The sequence below is a fragment of the Arvicanthis niloticus genome, chromosome 13 (genome assembly GCF_011762505.2).
Source record: "Arvicanthis niloticus isolate mArvNil1 chromosome 13, mArvNil1.pat.X, whole genome shotgun sequence".
Lineage (NCBI taxonomy): Eukaryota > Metazoa > Chordata > Mammalia > Rodentia > Muridae > Arvicanthis > Arvicanthis niloticus.
Genome location: NC_047670.1, coordinates 7,663,994 through 7,686,106, shown reverse-complemented (window position 1 = coordinate 7,686,106; position 22,113 = coordinate 7,663,994). Strand labels below are relative to the sequence as shown.

Here is a 22,113-nt window from a genome sequence, read left to right as displayed (position 1 = left end):
TACTAAAGCTCAAAGCATACATTGTATGTACCTTACACAATAATATATAAATATGTGACTTAATACCTTTCTATGAAAGTGAAGAAAATACAAAAAGAAAAACAATATGTAATATCTCTTCTCATTTTCTTAGATTTAAAAGATAACAACTAATTATTAATGAATATTATCCAGCAATGTATATCAATCTATATCATTAGCAATAGAGTTTATTTTAGACTATGAAGAACATGTCAAGACTTTAGTCAGTCTTTGTGGCAGCAGATGCTGGCGAAGATGTGGAGAAAGAGGAACACTCCTCCATTGTTGGTGGGATTGTAAGCTGGTTCAACCACTGTGGAAATCAGTCTGGCAGTTCCTCAGAAAATTGGACACAGTATTACCTGAGGACCCAGCTATACCACTCCTGGGCATATACCCAGAAGATGCTCCAACATATAACAAGGACATATGCTCCACTATGTTCATAGCAGCCTTATTTATAATAGCCAGAAGCAAGAAAAAACACAGATGTCCTTCAACAGAGGAATAGATACAGAAAATGTGGTACATTTACACAATGGAGTATTACTCAGCTATTAAAAACAATGAATTCGTGAAATTCTTAGACAAATGGATGGAACTAGAAAATATCATACTGAGTGAGGTGACCCAATCACAAAAGAACACACATGGTACACATGTGGATATTAGCCCAAAAGCTCGGAATACCCAAGATACACAGACCTCATGAAACTCAAGAAGAAGGAAGACCAAAGTGTGGGTGCTTCGTCCTTCTTAGAAAGGAGAACAAAATACTCACAGGAGCAAATATGGAGACAAAGTGTGGAGCAGAGACTGAAGGAAAGGCCATCCAAAGAGTGTCCCACCTGGGGATCCATCCCATATACAGTCACCAAACCCAGCCACTATTGTAGATGCCAAGAAGTGCATGGTGACAGAAGCCTGATACAGCTGTCTCCTGAAAGGCTCTGTCAAAGCCTGACATTTACAGAGGTAGATGCTCACAACCAACCATTGGACTGAGCATGGGGTCCTCAATAGAGGAGTTAGAGAAAGGACTGAAGGAGCTTAAGGGGTTTGCTTCCCCATAGGAGGAACAACAAAATCAACCTACCGGAACCCCCGGAGCTCCCAGGGACTAAACCACCAACAAAAGAGTACACATGGAGGGACCCATGGCTCCAACTGCATATGTAGCAGAAATGTAAATAAAGAAAATATCCAATAAAATAAATTTTAAAAAATTAAAAAAAGTGCTTGGTGCTCCTCCAGATGAGTTCAGTTCCCAGAATCCATGTCAGGACTGTCACAATCACTTGTAACTCCAGCTCTATTATGAATCCAATGCCCTCTTCTGGTCTCCACAGGCACCCACAAACACTCTTACACAGACAAACATATAAGTAAAAATAAATTAAACAAAAAGAAAGACACTAAGTACTAATATAGTAGCCCCTACACTAATGGGGGGTGCATTTCAAGAATCTCCAGCAGACACTTAATACTGCAGATAGCACCAAATCCTAACTATACTAGACTTTTTAAAATTATTTAAATATAATTTTAATTGAATTACTTAATTTAAATTTTATTTTATTATTAATAAATTAATTTAATTTAAAAAACAGGCACAAATAAGTTAACAATAATAATGAATAAAATACAGCATCTATAACAATCAATATAGTTGTTATTGGAATTACCCTTCTTCTCATTGACCACAAACCCCACAGACCACAGAAAGTAAAACTATACATTGAGAGGAACAATTATATTAAAAGCAAGAAGGAGCATCACTACAGATTCCAATGATGTGAGAATTTGTCATATCAACAGCTGAAAAAAACAAAACAAAACAAAACAAAAAAAAAACCTATGACAAAATCCAATACACAGCCATAAAGACTCTCACTAAGCCCGGAACAGAAGGGAGCTTTTCAACTTGCTAAGGAATCCCTTCAAGGAACCCCTTCAGCTACGGTAATCAATGATGAAACAAGAGAAGCTTTCTCCTATTCAGCTGAGAAAGGCTTTCAGCATCACACCATACACACAATATGCCCTCCCTAAAGCAGTAGGGCAAAAACAGGAAAAGGAAAAAAAAACTGCAAAACAAGTTTTACTACAATTTTACTACAAAAGACGTAGTAAAACTGTCCTTACAGGATGAGGCTCGATCATCTATGCAGATCTTAAAACTCAGGAGGCCAAGGAATGGGAGCTCGCTAGTAGTCGGCTTGCCTGGCATGCACCATGCATCCTCGGCACCACGTAAAACCGGGAGTACTAACACAGGCTTGTAATCCCAGAGCTCAGGAGGTAACTCAAGAGGATCAGAAGTTCAAGGCCACCCTTGCCCACATGAAGGTAAAAACTAGCTGTTATTGGTATTTTAATGTAATCTAACAATAAAACCTTGGGAGAAAAAATGTCAGCCTGTGCTACATGAGATCCTGAAAAATAAAAAATAAAAATAAGCAATCAATAACCAACCCTGCTCCCCTTGGAAGTGGCAGGTGAGGGCAACAGGTTTGTAGGACATCAGGGTCTGTCAGAGTGGGCACCATGCTTGATGGGCAAATACAATTACAAAAGCTAGGTGCACAGTCTCTCCCCCTCACTCCTCCATTTCTTCCTCCCCACTCCTTTCTCTGGCCCCTTTGCCCTCCTCCTCCTTCCTCTGTTTCTCCAACTAGACAAATTTGTCTAACTAGAAATTAGGTCATGTAGCTCTAAGTACATGGAATTTTACTTCCAGCTATCCTACAATGTAAAACATCTTCCCAAGCAAGACCAAATGTTTTGCTGTAAGACCTTATGTAACTCAGTCTGTACTATAGAATTTCTCTAATCACACACACATTTAAAATTCCTATATTTTTTTCTTGCTATATTCCAAGATGAAAGAGTTATCTGTCTTGCTCATTACTAAAAAAGTTGCATAAATATATAATCATGGCTCATAAAAGACAAAAAAGTGGCATATTTAATGATTATCCTTTAGTCTTTCAGAAATCAGTGTCTATTCCATGCACGACACCACCGTTAACACTACTCAAATTCCAATCTTTAACACACTAGTCAAAAACTCTTTCCAGAGAAGATTCTCTTCATAGTGAGCTACAGCACTGAGCGTGGGTGACTACTGACTGCCCAACCCTAACCTGGACATTTACATCTCCCTCAAAGGCTCAGGGAACAGACAAAGATGGGGACGGAAAAAGAACATAAGAACTGCAGGACAGAGAGGAGCACTCTGAAACGCTGTCTTCTAGGCAAGAATGACGTCACTGTGCCAGACTCTCAAGGAATCTAGGGATCCAGCTCAGACACCAGGCTTGAGTGGCAAGTGTTTCTACTGAGCTGCTTTCCGGGTCCACACAGTAAATTCAGAGTTAATTCATAAGCCACATCTTAAATGCTCATTGCCATATGTGGACAGTTTGCTGCCGGACATTCCTACCATCCCACAAAGGGCTGGGCAGATGGCTCAGTTTGTAAAATTCTTGCTGTGATAGCGTGAAGAGCTGGGTTCAGATCCCCAGTGCCCTTGTTACACTGAAGCACTGTGTGGGCACACTTGTACTCACAGTGGGAACCGTGGAGCTAGGAGAATCCCTGGGGCTTTCTGGCTAGCAAGTCTAGCTGAATCCAGTGAATCCTGGCTCCGTGAGAGACCCTGTCCCAGAAAGTAAGGTAGACAGTAAGTCACAGAGAAATACAACCAATGTTAGCCTCCAGCAGGCACACTCATGCACGCATGTCTGCACATGTACTCACATCTACAAACACACAAGTATCCATAGCGCTCACACGTATACAAAAGGATAGCTTATATTAAAAAATCTGAGCAAACTTCCAAGGACGAGAAAGAAAGTCATAATGAAAGGAAACCAGCATGTTCCAGGTCCAGTATAGTAAGATAAGCTTGCTACACGGAGATTGTAAATATAGTATGTTGGCCCAAGAGACTAAAGTGACTTTTAATACCTGCTTGACTGGCTGAATAAAACCTATACTAAATAATACTAGACCACACTAAATAAGACTGAAACACCCTCCTTAGTCTAGCAAAACAATCCAAAAGGCCTGGAGAGACTAGCGTGTTGGTGCAGGGATAATCTCCTATGTACTGTGCAGAAGCATAACCTGTCAATAAAAAAGTTGATGGTCAATAAGCTGAGACAGGATTAGAAGGTGAGACATCGGGCAGAGAGACAGAGGAACTCTGGGAAATAGTAAAGCACAGGAAGATTCACCACCCAGAGCCAGAGGAAGTCTGACATATGAAACTGAGGAGGGATAACTAGCCGTGTGGCACAGGATAGTATGAACAGATTAACATAGGTTACAAGCTAGTGGGAGCAGACCTAGCTTATGGCCTAGGCATTTAATTAATAAACAATAAGCCTCCAAGTTGTTATTCGGAAGCAGGGGCACAGTGGAAAGTCCATGGTTCCATGTTGGAGTGGATTACCTACTTAAAAGCTGTTCACCTGCCTTTCACAGTATCCCCTCACCAAGACTGGGAGGCACTAGCAGTCCTGAAAGAACATGCAGTGTGGTGGCTCTCTCTTCTCAGGAGGCAATACTAACAATGGGAACTGCTGTCAAAAAGGGCTCCCTGAATTCAATGAAGATAACAGGCTTCTGATGGGACCACAGACTGGGTCAGCAGTCTCAGACCTCAGTGGCTATCAAAATAGGTCTTGATTTTGGTTGTTTATACTGTTCCTGGACATAAAGTGAAGGAGAAAGCTCTTTGTGTCATGAGAAGTCTTGGCTTGAATCGCCAGTGAGTATCATGACTCAGCCTCCAAACTTAACCAATTTCTAGACTTTCCATCTCTCAGTGAAGAGAAGCTCATTCCAAGGCCCTGCCACCTAAACACAGGTGACTCTGTATGGGGGGAAGGTGTCTAAAAGGAAGAAAAGGGAAAGGAGGAGACAAGAGAGGGTAATGGGGTGGGGAAAAGAAGGAGAAAAAGTGAATGTTTTTTTCTTGTATGTGGAATATATGTGTGTGTATACACACACATGCGCGCACACACACACACACACACACACACACACACACACACACACACACACACACGATATACAAGTAGAAGGCAGAGGACCTGAACAGCAGGAAGGGCCTAAGAGACAGAGGTGAAAGGTGTTAGAACAAACAGGAGCAAAGATTTGTATAGAAATGTCATGGTGAAACCACTATTGTGTATCCTAACTGTGTTATCAAGCCTCTTATTCAGTTTCTCTAAAGGGGCTATGAGTATTGATCGGGGTGACTGCCCATCAAGTAAGAGCAAATAGACTTTCTGAGATTACCTGAGCTGGCATTAATTCCTGAACAGACAAATTGCACCAGTGAGAACAGAGGTTGTTGGAGACGATGCGCTCAATGGTGCTTTCACTCAGTTCTCTGCCATCTACCTACTCTGGCTATCTTCTCATTCCGGAATGTATAACTGAAGAGATACACTTGGTAACTGGCAAAATCGCCACACTGGTTCAGATTTGTGGACACAGGACTATGATGACATAGAAAACTAGAAGACACTAAAACAGTGTTTCTCAACCTGTGGGTCATGACCCCCTTGGCAAATCTCTGTCTCCAAAGGTATTTACATTGCAACTCATAACATTAGCAAATTTACAGTTATGAAGTAACAACAAAAACACTGCTATGGTTGGGGATCACTGCAACGTGTGGAACTGTACTAAAGGGTCGCAGCAGTGGGAAGACTGAGAACCGCTGCACTAGAGTGTCCCTACTAATCAAGTATTCCCTGGAAGGATTGTAGCCACTGCTGCCACCACAGAGGACTCAGTAGATCCACGGATAGAGGACCCTACCCCATTCTCATTCACATTGTCTACATGGTCCTGTAGAAAACAGGTGAGTCTTAGAGTATGACAATTGATAACGACTTAGTGGTAAATGCAACTGTAGCTACTGTTTTAGATGTAATTTCAAGGCTAGGGCAAATCAAGTATCCCTGAGCATCTGGGATTGATCTGACAAGAGCTTTCTTTTAACCAAACCTCATAGTAAGGCCACACACCTCTTAGGTCTATCAGCTCTTCAAGACCTAAACCTCAGGAATTTTCTGTCAACCCTCCACTGGACATCATTTTACTGATGGAAGCCTGAGGTAAGCAGTAACACTATACTTCAGATACACAATGAGAAAGTCATATGCCAGAGAGGGAAAATCCTAGTAGTCTCGGACATATAAGAGTACCCTTTCTAGTAGAAGTGCAATGCCTAGTGGTTCTCACTAATGTCTAGAGACAACAAATGCATCTCTTTTTTTTTTTTTATCTGTATGTCTATTTTTTTTAACAAGTTACCTTCAAAACTGCCAGTGTTTAGTGGACCCAGAATGAACAAGAGAAGGTGTGACAACAGATCCAGGTGTTTATGTGAGTTGTCTCACTCCTTGGGCTGCATGACCTGACAGAATTGTTCCTGGAAGTGCACTGCAGCAGATGTAAAGAATGGAGACTTGACAACCGCTACAAGTGACACAGTGTAGAACCAAAGGGAAACTGAAGGACAGAGGGGAAGATTAGTAGGCAGAACTCTGAGCAGCACGCTCAGGTGGTATTTTGCTTACGGTGATTATGTAAAAGCAGTAAGTAGTTTGCTGCATGGTCAGGAACTCAGAAGGAACAGGACTGGAAAGCAGACAAGGCACAGGAGACCTATAAACAGGCCCCTCTGACTAGAAAAAGAGCTAGAATTAAGTCAGTTGGTGTTAGTCCTCATGCTCTGCTCTTTTTGTTATCTATTCATCTGCTGCTAGCCACCAGGCTGTTGCTACATTCTGGCTATGACGAACTCTGTGCAGCAATGACCATGGGTAAGTAACAAGTGTCTCTAGTAAAATGTAGAGCCCTTTGGGCATATGTCCAAGAGTTGTCCAGCTGGATCTTATGGTAGGCCAACAAACAGGTAAGTTTTCAGCTTTTTGAGGAACCTTCAAACTAATTCCCATGATGCCTGTGCCAGCATTCCCTTTTCTCCATTTTTACCAGTATCTGCTGCCATCCATTATTATTGTTGTTGTTGTTGTTGTTATAATCTTGGCCATTATGAGGTGCCTGTCTGGGAATAACTGGGACCCACTAGGACCCAGGAATTCACTCCTGGCCTGGAGCACTGGTTCCTTCAGGTCTGGGCCCAAGCAGTGAGCAGATCCCAGGCAGCAGCTCTGCCCCCAATCTCACTGAACCCAGAGGAAGTGGGGCTCCCAGGAGCTCTAACCCGGGCAGTATCTTAGGAAAAGAGACAGCAACACCCGCCCCAAACAGGGAGAAACTGGGACCCACTAGGACCCAGGAAGTCACTCCTGGCCCGGAGCACTGATTCCTTCCTGTCTGTGCCTGAGCACTGAGCAGATCCTGGGCCTCAGCTCTAACTCCAGTAGCATCACCCACCCCACACAGTTCTGACACAACCAACATTAATAGGAAAACCAGGCTCCAGTCAGAGACAGGGAAGGTAGCACTAAGGAGATCCAGATGGCAAAAGGCAAGCGCAAGAACATAAGCATCAGCAACCCAGGGTACTTGGCATCATCAGAACCTAGTTCTCCTACACTAGAAAGTCCTGAATTCCCTATATCATCAGGAAAGCAAGATTCAGATTTAAAATCACGTCTAATGATGATGATAGAGGACTTAAGAAGGTCATAAGTAACACTCTCAAAGAAACAGAGGAGAACAAAGGTAAACAGATAGAAGCCCTTAAAGAGAAAACACAAAACTCCCTTAAAGAATTATAAGAGAACACAACCAAACAGGTGAAGGAATTGAACAAAACCATCCAGGACAAAATGGAAGTAAAAACAATAAAGAAATCACAAAGGGAGACTACCCTGGAGATAGAAAACCTAGAAAAGAAATCAGGAGTCACAGATGCAAGCATCACCAACAAAATACAAAAGATAGAAGAATCTCAGGTGCAGAAGATATCATAGAAAATATTGACACAGCTGTCAAAGAAGACACAAAATGCAAAAAGTTCTTAACACAAAACATCCAGGAAATCCAGGACACAATGAGAAGACCAAACATAAGAATAATAGTATAGAAGACAGTAAAGATTCCCAACTTAAAGGGCCAATAAATATCTTCAACAAAATTATAGAAGAAAACTTCCCTAAACTAAAGAATGAGATGCCCATAAACATACAAGAAGCCTACAAAATGCCAAATAGACCAGAAAAGAAATACCTCCTGTCACATAATAATCGAAACACCAAATGCACAAAACAAAGAGAAAATATTAAATGCATTAAGGGAAAAATGCAAAGTAACATATAAAGGCAGACCTATCAGAATTACACCAGACTTCTCACTAGATACTGTGAAAGCCAGAAGATCCTGGACAGATGTCATACAGACCCTAAGGAAACATAAATGCCAGCCAGGCTACTATACCCAGCAAAACTCTCAGTTACCATTGATGGAGAAACCAAGATATTCCACGACAAAACCAAATTTATACAATATCTTTCCACAAACCCAGAATTACAAAGAATAATAGGAGGAAAGTTCCAATACAAGGAGGAAAATTATACCCTAGAAAGAGCAAGAAAGTAAACCTCTTCCAACAAATCCAAAAGAAGATAGCCACACAAAGATAACTTTGCCTCTAATAACAAAAATAACAGGAGACAACAATCACTGTTCCTTAATATCTCTTAACATCAATGGACTCAATTCCCCAATTAAAAGACATAGGCTAATGGACTGTATACGTAAACAGGACCCAGCATTTTGCTGCATACAGGAAACCCACCTCAGTGACAAAGACAGACTCTACCTTAAAGTAAAAGGCTAGAAAACAATTTTTCAAGCAAATAGTTCTAAGAAACAAGCTGGAGTAGCCATTCTAAAACCTCCAGCCTGAGAACACAAAGGGAGGGACTCATGGCTCCACCTGTATAGGTAGTTGAGGGTGGCCTTGTCAGACATCAGTGGAAGTGGAGGGTCTTGGTGCCTGAAAGTTTGGATTCCCTAGTGTTGGGAGGTGGGAATGGGAAGATGGTGGGATCACACCCTCATAGAAATAGGAGGAGGGGGGATGGGAGAGGAGATAACATTGAAAGGTAAATATATAAAATATCCAATTTAAAAAAAAAAACAGATAATGGGTCTGGCAATTGTAGTTGAGCAGTTGAGCCTTTTTGTCAACAATTTATTATGGGGATTTTGTATAATCCTTAAGGACAAAATATTGTAGAAGAGGCCCATGGAACTTTAAAAAGATTGATGAGACATTTTTTTTCAGAGGAAAAAAGCTTGAAAGTGCTGGAAGAAGTGAGTTGGGCTTTAAGCAAGAGGGTAGCAGGCTTGATTATTGCTGGTATAACAGCTTTAATTCTATTAATTGCTAGCACCACTGCTTCTGCAATAGCATTGACACAAGGAGTCAGGACAACTATTTTTGTTAACCATTTAGCAAAAAAATGTTACTAATGTATTGAGTATACAAAAGGATCTATATAGGTACCTAGAACAACAAATGATGCTCTATAACCCATTTAAATTATCTGAAGGAGGTTCAGGGTTCAAGAGTTAGGAACCATCCCAAGTGTCATGACAAATATCATTGGAGTAGTGTTACTTTTGAAATTCACAATGATTGTCACTATAATTAGAAAAACGTTTAAAGACACCTGTAGGATATTTGGCATAATTCTAACACCTCTCTGGGTCGGTTAACTTTGTATAGTGAGATTATGAATTTAAAGAATGTTGCTCTGTCAACCTTTGATGCTGCAGATAATGCTGATAAAATTATCCATGGACTGAGGTCAGTATTTCCATTTTGAACAAACCTCAGGAATGGCATATATAGCTTGATCAGGCTAGCTCTTCTTGTCCTGGGAATACTTTTATTCCTGCCCATCATGTTAAAGCTTATCTTGAACAACATCAACATGTTGGCAGCCAAAGTACATGGCTTAAACTTGAAAATGAACCTCCAGACAGAGTTATTAAATTAACAGGCTGGCAAGCCAAGGATGGGTAAGATTCTGCACAGTCTTACCAACCTAAGACAGAAGTGCATTGCCTTTGATAATGCATATTCCATGACAAGTAAGGAAGGGATTCTTGTCAGAACAACCTAAGACAGGCTCAGTATTGTTAATGAAATAAAAATGGGGGAGAGGTAGAGAGCCTTTCGGGCTGCTTGGCAAGAAGCTGACATGGGCCAGGGACAAGGAAAGGGGCTGATTGGCAGGAATATGACATTGGCCAAGGACAAGGAAGTAGGCTTCAAGCAGGAATCTGACATTCGACTAGAAGAAAGAAGTAATTTCAGGTAGGAGCCTAAACCGTAGGCTACAACAAAGAAGTAATCTCAGGCAGGAATCCAAATATTAGGCCAGAACAAAGAAGTAATTTCAGATAGGAATCTAAATTTTAGGCTAGAACAAGGAAGTATGCTTCAGATATGAAAATGACCTTGGGCTAGGAAAGGGAAGTAGGCTCAGATACTTTGGTCATCCTGATAAGCCTTTAGAAACAATGATCATGGGAGTGTTCACGTAACTAGGTTTAATGCCTTGGTTTTTCTTTGACTATTTGTGTTTATTGTATTGCTTGTTCATTGACTATTTGCATCTATTGTATTGCTAGACCCTCAACTTAGAACTGACCTTAATACATGCATGTAACCAAAATGGTATAAAAGCATAAAGGAAGCCAGGCGGTGGTGACGCACGCCTTTAAGCCCAGGAGGCAGAGGCAAGCGGATTTCTGAGTTCGAGGGTAGCCTGGTCTACAGAGTGAGTTCCAGGATAGCCAGGACTACACAGAGAAACCCTGTCTCGAAAAAAAAAAAAAAAAAAAAAAAAAAAAAAAAAAAAACCAAAAAAAAAAAAAAACCAAAAAAAAAAAAAAAAAAGCATAAAGGAAGAGGGAGTATAGGATAGGGGGTTCTAGGGAGGGAAAATGGGGAAAGGGGATGACATCTATATTGTAAATAAATAAAATATCCAATAAAAATTAAACTTAAAAAAAAAAAGAAAAATGAAGTACCTGTCTTATAGATCTTAGAACCTAAGCTTGATCTTCAGAAGCAAGAGAGGGAAAGCTAAGCCGGGCAGTGGTGGTGCACGCCTTTAATCCCAGCACTTGGGAGGCAGAGGCAGGTGGATTTCTGAGTTCGAGGCCAGCCTGGTCTACAGAGAGAGTTCCAGGACAACCAGGGCTACACAGAGAAACCCTGTCTCGAAAACCAAATAAAAAAGAAAAGAAAAAGAGAGAGAGAGAGAGGGAAAGCTAGGTATGACAGTGTTTTTAAATCCAAAATGCTGCCAGAGTCTCACACACACACACACACACACACACACACACACACACACACACACACGTCAAGTTCTAGAAAGAAAGTGTCCTTATTGAGCTTAGTTTCAGAATCTAAACCTCCATATAGCAGGGAGTTGACTCTAGGGAGGATCTTCTCCAGCCATGTCTTCGGATGGCACACGGCTTCATGGTAGGAGCACAGAAGCGAAGGGAACAAGGAATCATCAAGGCAGAGAGTGATTCAGGGTACAGTGCTCTTCCAACCATGGGCTCTCACGGGATCCAAGCAGAGTCTTTCAACAATGACAAGTGTTACTTCTGCGGATAGCACATTCAGTGACAACACCATCCTGGCACTAGGCTCCATGTCTTACAGGATCACTACCTCCCACACCACCAAACTGGGGACCAAACTTCTAACACATGAAATTTCGGGGGATAAAATAAATCTAATTTATGTAAGGTCACCTGGGAATGACCTCAGAGAAGAAAGTCCTGTGGGCATCAATCAACCTATTTGACCCCTCTCAAATGGGTTCAAAACCCCCGTGGCTGTGGTCCCCAGGATACACTTCCGTCTTAGCACTGAGGGATATATTAACATGTCCCAGACCACTGGTCACCTACAAGATTTATCAAGGCAGCAGGTACCCATATACTATTTGTTTATTTGAGATAGGGTCTCAGGTTGCCCAAGCTAGCCTTAAACTCACTTTCTAGCCAAGGATGGCTCTGAATTCCTGATTTTCCTGCTCCTTCCTCCTAAGTAGTGTTGGAATTACAGGTGTATTATCACTACACACACACCACATATTTGCATGTATGTGAAATGTGTGTAATGTATGCATGTGTTTACAGATGCACAAATCCACATGCACACTTTTGGGTGTCAGAGGAGGAAGAGGAGGAAGTTGTCTTTCTCTCTCACTCTTCCATTATTGTTGCTAAACCTAGAACTCACGGTCCTTCAGCTAGACTCACCAGCAAGCTTCAGTGATCCTCCCAGCTCCGCCCACCTCAGCACTGGGACACAAGCATGCACGGCTATGCCCTGCCTTTTATGTGAGGGTCTGAACTCAGATCCTCATGCCTGCACAACCAGAGCTCTTCCCCAGTGCGCTATCTCCCCAGCCCTAAGCCCCTCTACTGTAGTGGAAAGGAGGTTATGTAGGAATTCAAGGATACTGACTTCTATTTATCTATGGAGACACGGTTACAGTCCCTTCTAAATGATGAAGCCATCAACCAAGAGCAAAGAGGAATATTAAGTTACCAATACAGTACCTATGCCTGCTGGAAGGCTGACATGAGGCACTATTCTGAAAAAAAAAAACAAAAAAACAAAAAAAACAAAAAAAAAAAACTTAAAAGGACATTAACAGTATACAGCTGGGAATGACACTTTGAATATGGACTTACTAAGCAGTATTCTGTGGTAAAAATATACCATGGTAAACTTTAATCATTAACCAGTTTAAAAAATAAACATATATGTTGTTTCTAATATTAAAAATAAAGCTGAGCTGAAGAGGTGCATCTTTTAGGTTCAATTCCCAGTACCCACAACCATCTGTAACCCCAGGGGAACTCAACTGTATCTACTTGAGTAGTCAGAGCCCGGGCAGTTGGTTGAGCTGCAGACCCCTCAAGACAACTGACAACACACCACCAGTGACTCAACTGCCCACGACACCAGCAGTAAGCTCCACAGTCTCCAGAAGGAAGGCAAGACCCAACCTCAATCAGTCCCCAACGCCTACAAATCAGGCTCTGCTCAAATCTGGTTAGTTTCTTTAATTCCCTGTTACTTAACGCTAATTTTTTTAAAAAAATTTAAAGGCTATAATCACATTCTGAAACTAATGTGAACAAAAAATGAAATTTTAATGTAACACTTAGAAGAAAAAAAAGACATTAAAAGAAAGTAGCAAGATTTCTGAGCAAAATATGGGTGTTAATAAAGACCTACAATTAGAGAAACTAAGTCCGAGCTGGAAGTCAGAATGGATCTAGAGTCAGGTCACATGATCACCCTTCAAATACAGCAAATACAGCACATGCTAACTATCTTTCCTTTCTGAAAATTGAATGCTTTTAAGCATATTTTAAGTGTTGATAAAAGCCTACTCCCTTGAGAAGTCTATCTACTTCAATTTACTATTTCATTGTCTTTTGACAATTTTCTTTAATATAGAAATGAATGTTTTAGAAAAATCTTATTACTAACTCTTAGTAATTCTTCCAGAATCCTACAATGTAAAGAAAAGGGGCTGGCATAAAATCAGAACTATTTTTCAACATTCCTTTACAAACTTAATAATTTTTAAAGTATCAATGACTTGTCATGTGTTCAATAGAAAACTATGAAGAGAAAAAAACTGGAAAGATAAGAATGAAGCACATCATTTTGTTATTATATTTATTTAGTAGACTTAAAACATATAAAATTAGATCATTGCTTCCTTCATATTGAAACAAATACTTTGGTATTCTGAAAAAAACTCAATGACCAATTTAAATGTTTTATCATGGATAGAGAGGCTGTTCAGTGCGTAAGAGCATCTGCTGTTCTTGTACAGGACCCAGGCTCCATTTCCAGCATCCACACCATCTACACACAAACATGCAGGCAAAACACTTGTGGACATTAAACAGACGAAGTTCAGAAATTCACTGGTTGTTTTGTTTGGTTTGGTTGGTTGGTGTGGTTTGGTTGGTTGGTATGGTTTGGTTAGTTGGTTTGGTTGGTTGATGTGGTTTGGTTAGTTGGTTTGGTTTGGTTGGTTGGTGTGGTTGGTTGGTGTGGTTTGGTTGGTTGGTATAGTTTTTTGAGACTCTACAGAGTCCTGGCTATGCTGGAACTCACTATGTAGACCACACTGACCTTGAACCCACCGAGAGTGCTGGGATTAAAGGCATGTGCCACCACACCTGGCATTTTTAAATTTAGGAAAGAATGAAAGAAAGGAAGGAGGGAAGGAGTGGGGAGGGAGGGAGGGAGGGAGGGAGGGAGAGAGAAGGAAAGAGAGAGAGAGAGAGAGAGAGAGAGAGAATTTTAAAAAGAAAGTAAAAATACTTAAAATTTGCATGAAGGGTGGTCTACTGTGCAAGCCACCTTCTGAATGTTCAGGTCACCCTCTACTGTAAGGAAGCAGTAGTACTGGCCACAGAACACAGAAAAATCCATTCTTTGCTCAACACTGCCATCTGTGGGCAGTTAACATGGGTTAAAATTTAACCATTCCAATTCTATAAAGTTATATTGCCTAAATTGACTTGACATAAGAAAGATTTAGAATTCAGGAGGAAACGCCTAGGATGTCACTCAGATGCAGCAACAATTTATCATTGGCAAGGTTGGGCTTTGATGCCCTATCCCACAAAGGAAAAAAAAGACAGAAAAATACACATACAAAAATATCTTCAGCAGATATTTACCATCCTTTTATACAGAGGAATGAGCTGCATTGATCACAATAATGAATAATATTTGGTCCTTACACTAAAAATAAGGAAAACTACCAACATCAAAACTGGAAAGAGATGTGGCCACATGAACACATGAGTAACCATAGAACCCACAGGTCTTTTAGATCCAAATTTCCTTTCTCTAGTAACGTCCATGAAATTAGGACAAAAGATTGTGTGGATCAATTCTAACTGCTTAGGATATATGAAAATGCAACAATAAAGCCCATTATTTATAAGATTAACATATGCTAAAAAAGTTAGTGTGTACCACTTGAAATTTCATTACTACATATACATATTTTCTAATCCAAAAATAGGCATCTGAGTTGTTATTGTTTGCATAATCATTCAATCATCAAACTAAGTTTTATTACAACTTAAATCAACATATATTCCTAGTCACATGCACATATGGCATTATGCAGTAGATGGAAAAGACGAATGAAACCTAATCTTGCTTTCCAAGAGTTGGAACTACAAAATGAGACAAAATGGGCTCAGAAATGATTTCATGACACTACAGAGTGGTCAGTGTACACTATAAGGCAGTGGTGAAGCAAAACCCAGGCCATTCAAAGAAGTTTCATATGGTTGGTAGGATCACTAAGGCTAGACAGGGTGAGTCTTCAGTGAACCAGCCCATGGGAACCCATCTCAATGGGAAAGCAGCCCATTCAGGAAACAGCAATGTTTATCTTCAAACAAAATCAAGCATTACCATCTTACTAATGAACTCCATAAAACCCCAATATGTATGCTATAAATGTAATTTTTGGGACTACAAGTATATCTTATAGCTCATTTATCACGTAAAAAAAAAATACAAACATTAGCAATTTTGACTTAAAATTCAGGATAAGGAGTAACAATCCCAGTTCCCAATTCCTGAAGTTTGGGTTGGTCTCCCAACAGCAAGAGAGCCCACTGGTGGGCTGAGGACCGAGTTCAGCAGCAGCACCGGCACAGGCCTGTGTGAGGCCCTGAGCTCCATCCCCAGCAATGCAGAACAAAAAGAGCAAGTGCACGCATGATGAAAGGGGATGAGATGGTAAGAAGACTACTGTCACAATACGGTCCCTGGGAGGTCACCTGGATGGGCACACCAGACCTGTCAGATGTGAACTGTGTGAGGCTTTCTCCCAATGGACACCTTCTACATGTGCTTTCAAAGCACAGCTACAAACGCCCACTGTAACATTAGGGAAACAGAACAGCAACAACCTGAACATTTGGAAGGCAGGCCTTTCCTATTTATATAGATTATGTTTTGCCCATAATATAAAACATCAGCAGAACTGTTAATACTGTGTAGACACTGAACATATGAAGCAATAAGAAAAATACTCCAACTTATACTTAGGTAAATATAGCAATTTTCAGTAGTAGCAACTAAACTACATTATGTTTACTGGCAGGGCCTAGTTTCCAGTGCTTTAACTCTGGCAATAATCCCATGGCTCAGCTTTCTTTTATAACAAAAGGAAAAAGAGAAAACAGATATGCAGTAGTTTCTCAAAGAAACATATCTAGAAGAGGCTAGAAAGATGGCTCAGTAGTTAAGAATGACAGTCTTCTTCAAATTGACTGGGTTCAATCCTAGCACCTACATTGTGGTACACAACTGTCTACACTCCAGTCCCAGGGCATCCAACGCCATTGTCTGGCCTCCTCAGGCACTACATGGACATACATATATACACATAAAAATAATTTTAAAATTTTTAAATATACCTAGTAAACAAAGCAAAACCAAGAATTTAGGCCAAGACTTTCTGAATCCAAGGAGTATACTCTTTTACAGTGATGTAACTGCAAACAAGAACCAACTGTGTCTTTAATGACATATGATATTATATATATATAATATAGTTAATTCATCAGTTTATATACACAAGTTCACACATAAAATTCAACAGACATACATCTAAAAACTCCTTTCCATCTATGGGGGTGATTTACATTTCACATAATACCTTCCTGTGCTTTTTAAATCAATATTACTTTTATACTTTGTAAATAAACTGTCTCAAAAGTCCTGATCACACAGTACTTACTCATCTTCTAATTTCAGGGCACTCGCCAATTAATTAAACCCATAAACTCCAAAAAGTGATGTGACTTTGTTTACAAACTAAGTCCCTATCAATCCTGAACAAGTGCGTGCATTCATCACCACAGGTGTAAGAAAGGAATGTCCGGCAAACACTAAAATGAGAACTAGCTGGGTATTTTGAGCTTCCTAGCTACTCTAACATCATTTTTGTCAATTACTATTATGGACAAGCACATTTCACTAATAGCCCAGCCTATCCTATGTGTGTGGATGTCTCCCTGTGTGACGGTGTCCTACTTATCCTCTGTACATCCACTTGGTAAACCTGATACTTACTCTCCATCGTCAAGCTGACTAGGCAACAGAATCAGAGAGGAAACACATCTCCTGTCTGAGAGGGTGTTTCCAGAGAGACTCAAAGGAGAAAGACGGCCCTGAATGTGGTGGCATTACCCCATGGGTCCATTCAGAAGAAGGAAAACTGAGAAGGAGAGCTGAGAATGTCAACTCATCTCCCTCTGCTTTCTGGCTCCAGGCACATGTAACCAGCCGCTTCCAGTTCCTGATGCCCAGTTGGGCCTTTTCTGTCAGTTGGGCCATGCCCTCAAACTGTGAACAGAAAGAAATCCTTTCTTTCTTAAGCTGCTTGTTGTCAGGTACTTGGTCACAGCAAGGAGGAAAGTAAGTAAACAAGACAGCAAATATTTCCCAGTACCCATCATGGACCACACAGTGTGCTCAATACTGAGAACAAACCAGAACAAGAGAAAAAAAGACCTTTGCCCTCCTAACAGCTGATTATATTGTGGGGAAAGCCATGAAAACCTTTATCCTAAAGTGTACTGATGTGGCACAAACTATCATATTAGGAATTACCAGTGCCTGGAAGTTAGGGGTAGACATGTGCATGGTATCTTTGTTTGGGGTTTTCTATTTCTCCAGTAAAAAACTTGATTTTGTTTGTACACTTCAGCCTGTAGTCATAGCACTGGCATACTTATTTGGGGGTGGGAGCATGCCACAAGGGATATGGGGAGGTGAGGAGGTCAGAGAACAGTTTGCAGGAATCAATTCTCTCCAGGTTGGCAGGCTTAGCAAAAAAGTGCTCTCCCCGACCCAAGTGACACTTTAAAATACCATTTACATTATTTCATTATAACACAAACCCAGACGAGTCATGAGGACACATGAGAGGAGAGTCGCAAATTTGAGGCCAACCTCACATGATATTGGGGACCCTGTCTCAGAAAAAAAAAATAATGAACCAGCTGTCGCTGGAGCTATGTTAGAGCATGAACCCGGCATACAGGAGACTGTAGGTTTAATCCATGGCACTAGAAGATCCCCCAGGGGAATGTTTAGTGCAGCTTTAGGGTACTTACAATGAAACTGAGATGGTAATATCCCATATGGATCTTCCTTCACCTCTACAGTGTCTATTATCCACAACCTCAACTGGAGCATGTACTGGATATATAATAAAACCCTATGGTTAGAAAAGCTTCTCACTAATAAAGCACTGATATTCCATTTAATGAAGACAGGATTCTAAAGCATCACTGACAAGCCACCTTGGTGTGCCTTGCAACAGAGCCCAGCATTAGAGTAATTCAACTGTGGTGCCTGTCTAGATGCTGCAAGGCTGAGACCGTGAGCCAAGACCCTGTAAATGGAGGTTACAACCCAGCCTCCCTCCACATCCTCCCCGAGGCATTTATTCCAACTAAACCAAGATTCCCAAGAATTATGAACAAGGAATTAGTGAACTACATTTCACAACCTTGCCTCTGCCTTAGAAAACGGAACACCCTGATCAGAACAGTATTCAGAAGGAAAGGGAATCATGGTCACTTTTTCTCATATCTAAGATCTTTCCTTCATTAAACTGATCACTACTGGCTATGTGAAACCCACAGATATGGTTAAGATTTCCAGTAGCTGCCCTTAAAATAGGGAGATTATTCTGGTTTACCTGAGTGATCCTAATTAATCACAACAGAACTCAAAATAAAAAGAGGGAAGGTGACCATGAGGTGGTGAGTATGAGGACTCAGTTATCACTGTCAGCTTCGAAGATGGCAGAAGTGGCTCTGGAGTCAAAGAGCACTGTGTCCCCACAACAGGCAACACAGGAGGAAAGTTACTCCCCAAAACATCAAGAACTGGAACTTTTCAGTATCTCATTGTTTAGGCCAGTGAGACTCCTTAAGAATTCCTACTGTGCAAACCTGGAAATCATATAGTGGTGGTTTCTCAGGAGCTGGGAACCAATCTACCTAAAGATCCAGTTATACCATTCTTAGGCATATACATTATACAAGGACACTTGTTCGACCATGTTCATGGCTGCTCTATTCATAATAGGCAGAAATTGGAAGCAACCTAGACATCCCTCAACAGAAGAATGAATAAAGAAAATGTGGTACATTTACACAATAGAATACTACTCAGCTGTTTAAAAACAAATGCAAGTAGATGGATGGAACTAGAAAACTCACCCTAGGTGAGGTGTCCCAGAGCCACAGAAATATGGTATGCATTCACTGATATGGGGGCATCAGATGTTAAGTCAATGATAACCAAGTGACAATCTGCAGAACACAGAGGTTAGGTGTAGAGTAAGGGACTAGAGGGGACAGATAGATCTACCTAGGAAAGAAAAATAGAAGAGATAACCATAGGTGGGTGGTTGTGAAACAGGTGGATTAAGTGGGGAAGGAGAGAAAAGGAGGCCAGGGAGGGAATCTAGGAAGAGCCAGCTAAAGTTAAGGCTCATCTGAGAGGTAATATGAGAACCTAATACAGCAGAAGCTTCCTAAAATACATACATATATGAAAAGGTGCTCTAATTGAAATTGACAAATAATGAGGGAGACAGAGTCACAGTCATAAAATGTCATCTCCTGTCATAAAATGAAGCCCCCAGTCACAAGACTGTGTTACATCTAACTGAGCTGATGGCCAAAGGGATCCACGAGAATCCTCAAGCAACCTAAGCTGTTGATCTAAAATGGTGTCCTGTCGGCAAGATACACTGCTATTATAAAGTTTGTGGAATAACCAACCAATATCTGGTTTGACTTAAGGTTCACTCCACAAGATGAAACCTATACCAAACTCTGCTTGAGTGACCAAGCCCCTGAGACTAGATAGCCCAGGGACCTAGGGTAAATCCCAATACTTCTGTTCTTTAAAAAGAAAACTATGTACCAATAAAATTAGCCCTCATAACATTCTGCCATGCCCACAGATCAGCGCCATGCTCAGCCATCATCGGAGAAGCTCCCTCCTGAAGCAGATGGGAACAAACACAGAGCCCCACAGCCAGATATTGTTCAGAGGTTAAATGTTCTGTCCTAACAGGGATGTCTCCACCATATCCCTCCCCTCAGTGTGAGCCCCGGGGAAGAGGAGGTGGAAATGGTGTAAGAGCCAGAGGGGATGGGGACGCCAAGAAACCAAGGCCCTCCAAATTACCACGGCCATTCACAGGGCCTGCACGAGAGCTACAGCAGGGTCTCTAAAGTATGCCATGGCTTCCAGTCATTACTTCTATGGGATTCCTGAGTGTGTGCACAAGTGTGGCTATTTCCTGTGCCTTCTCTTGGACCCGTGCCTTCTCTTGCCCTTCTGTTTGTTTTGTCCAATTCTAATGTGTTAAGTTTTGGTTATCGTTTTATATTTTTATTATTAAAAATGAATTCCTATTGTCCTATAAGTAAAAATTTGTGTTTTAAGCCACTGCATGTGGCAAAAATCACAAAATTATGTCCTGGGGTCCTTCCCATCACTGAATCAAAAAAAAAAAAAGTTTTGGCACTCAAAACTAAAATGACCCAACAGTCCTGAGAAATATCTGCATGTGTATTGTTCAGTAATATCCCTAGGGAGCAAAAACAGAAAATTCAGGTTTTTTTCTTATGTAACCCAACTTCATGCAAACCAAATCTCATCATTTTTAAAATCCCAGCCTCGTCCTTATGCCTATTTGCACTACTTCATGCATCTAAAGGTTTTATCCTATTTTACAAATAATGCTTTACACAAGTGGAAAAAAATATTTTTAAAAAATAAAAGGACATTTTCAGTAAAGGAAAGTGAAATACTGACAATTTAAATCATACACCCAGTTCACAATAGCTTTAACTGTCATTTTAACTATCGATTTAATGAAGATGTTTGTGACAGGCCCAGAACCTCAGACTCCAGCTCCTTGAGGCAGAGATAAGACCTGGAGCCATATTCCTCCAAGTCTGACGGGTCGCCCCACAAACCCGCTGGATACCTGGCCCAGAATGTCTCACAAAGGTATGCAGAAAGAACCCACATGGCCGTAAGTGCCATGGAAAAGAAAGAAATATTAATCACACACTCGGCTGCAGGTCAAGGGTAGGAAGCTGCGCCCGCCGCTCCAGTCCCTCCTTTCCCCATCCCAAAATCACTAACATAGCCCAAGTCAACACGGACAGAATTTATCCCCAACCCATGCTGGCCCCTCCCTAGGGTCGCCGCCTTAGCCCCACCCCAACACTGAAAGGCTCCTGCCCCCTCCATGCTGGCCCCTCCGTAGTGTAGCAAGCTTAGCCCCTCTCCAACGCTGACATGCTGGCCCCTCCCTAAGTGTCGCGGTCTTAGCCCCTCCCTAGAGTCACCTTAGCCCCACCTCAACTCTGACAGGCTCCTGCCCCGCCCCACTGGCTCCGCCTACTGCCCCGTAGCCCCGCCCCACGCTCGGCCCCGCGTCCCGACGTGGCGCCGCGAGGCCTGCTCACCAGTCCGAGCTCCGCCTTCCGCTGCAGCTCCGAGTGTCGCTCCAGAGCGCTCGCGAAGCCGCCTGAGCGCGCCCGAGGAGCGGAGGAGGCCTGGATGGAGCTCTCGGAGCCACCTTCCGTGCTTGCATTTCGCAGAGGCTTGGAGAAGACAAGCGCTTTCAGGAAACGGCTCCCAGCAGTCCCGGCGTGGGACCTACACAGCGCCGCCATGACGCCTGCGCGACCTCTGACCTCTTCTGCACGCTTGAGGGTCAGGAGGCGGGCCGAGGGAAGTCCCGCCTACTGCCTTAGTGCCTGCCTGACCGCTCTCCTCCCACGGACACTGTGGAAACAGCGCATGCTTCCCGTGGGACGCAGTGACGCTACAGCTGCTGTACCCCACGGTCTTCAGAGGTCTCCTTGGTTATTCTATTGGACTTGGAAGCCCCAGGCTCATCAGCACCTCCCGTGCCTTTGTTAGTCAGCACTTTTGAATGTGTCAAGCTT

At 41.8% G+C, this 22,113-nt stretch overlaps 1 protein-coding gene across 1 annotated transcript in view; it reads right to left on the bottom strand.

The window, feature by feature from the left end:
* Mrps28 (mitochondrial ribosomal protein S28) overlaps positions 1-21,859 on the bottom strand; it is a 105,302-nt gene extending 83,443 nt beyond the window's left edge. Inside the window, exon 1 of the mRNA XM_034516130.2 lies at positions 21,628-21,859. Within this exon, the coding sequence (XP_034372021.1) occupies positions 21,628-21,837 (210 nt within the window). The 5' untranslated portion in view covers positions 21,838-21,859. The remainder of the gene's footprint in view (positions 1-21,627) is intronic.
* Positions 21,860-22,113: the final 254 nt, after the last annotated feature.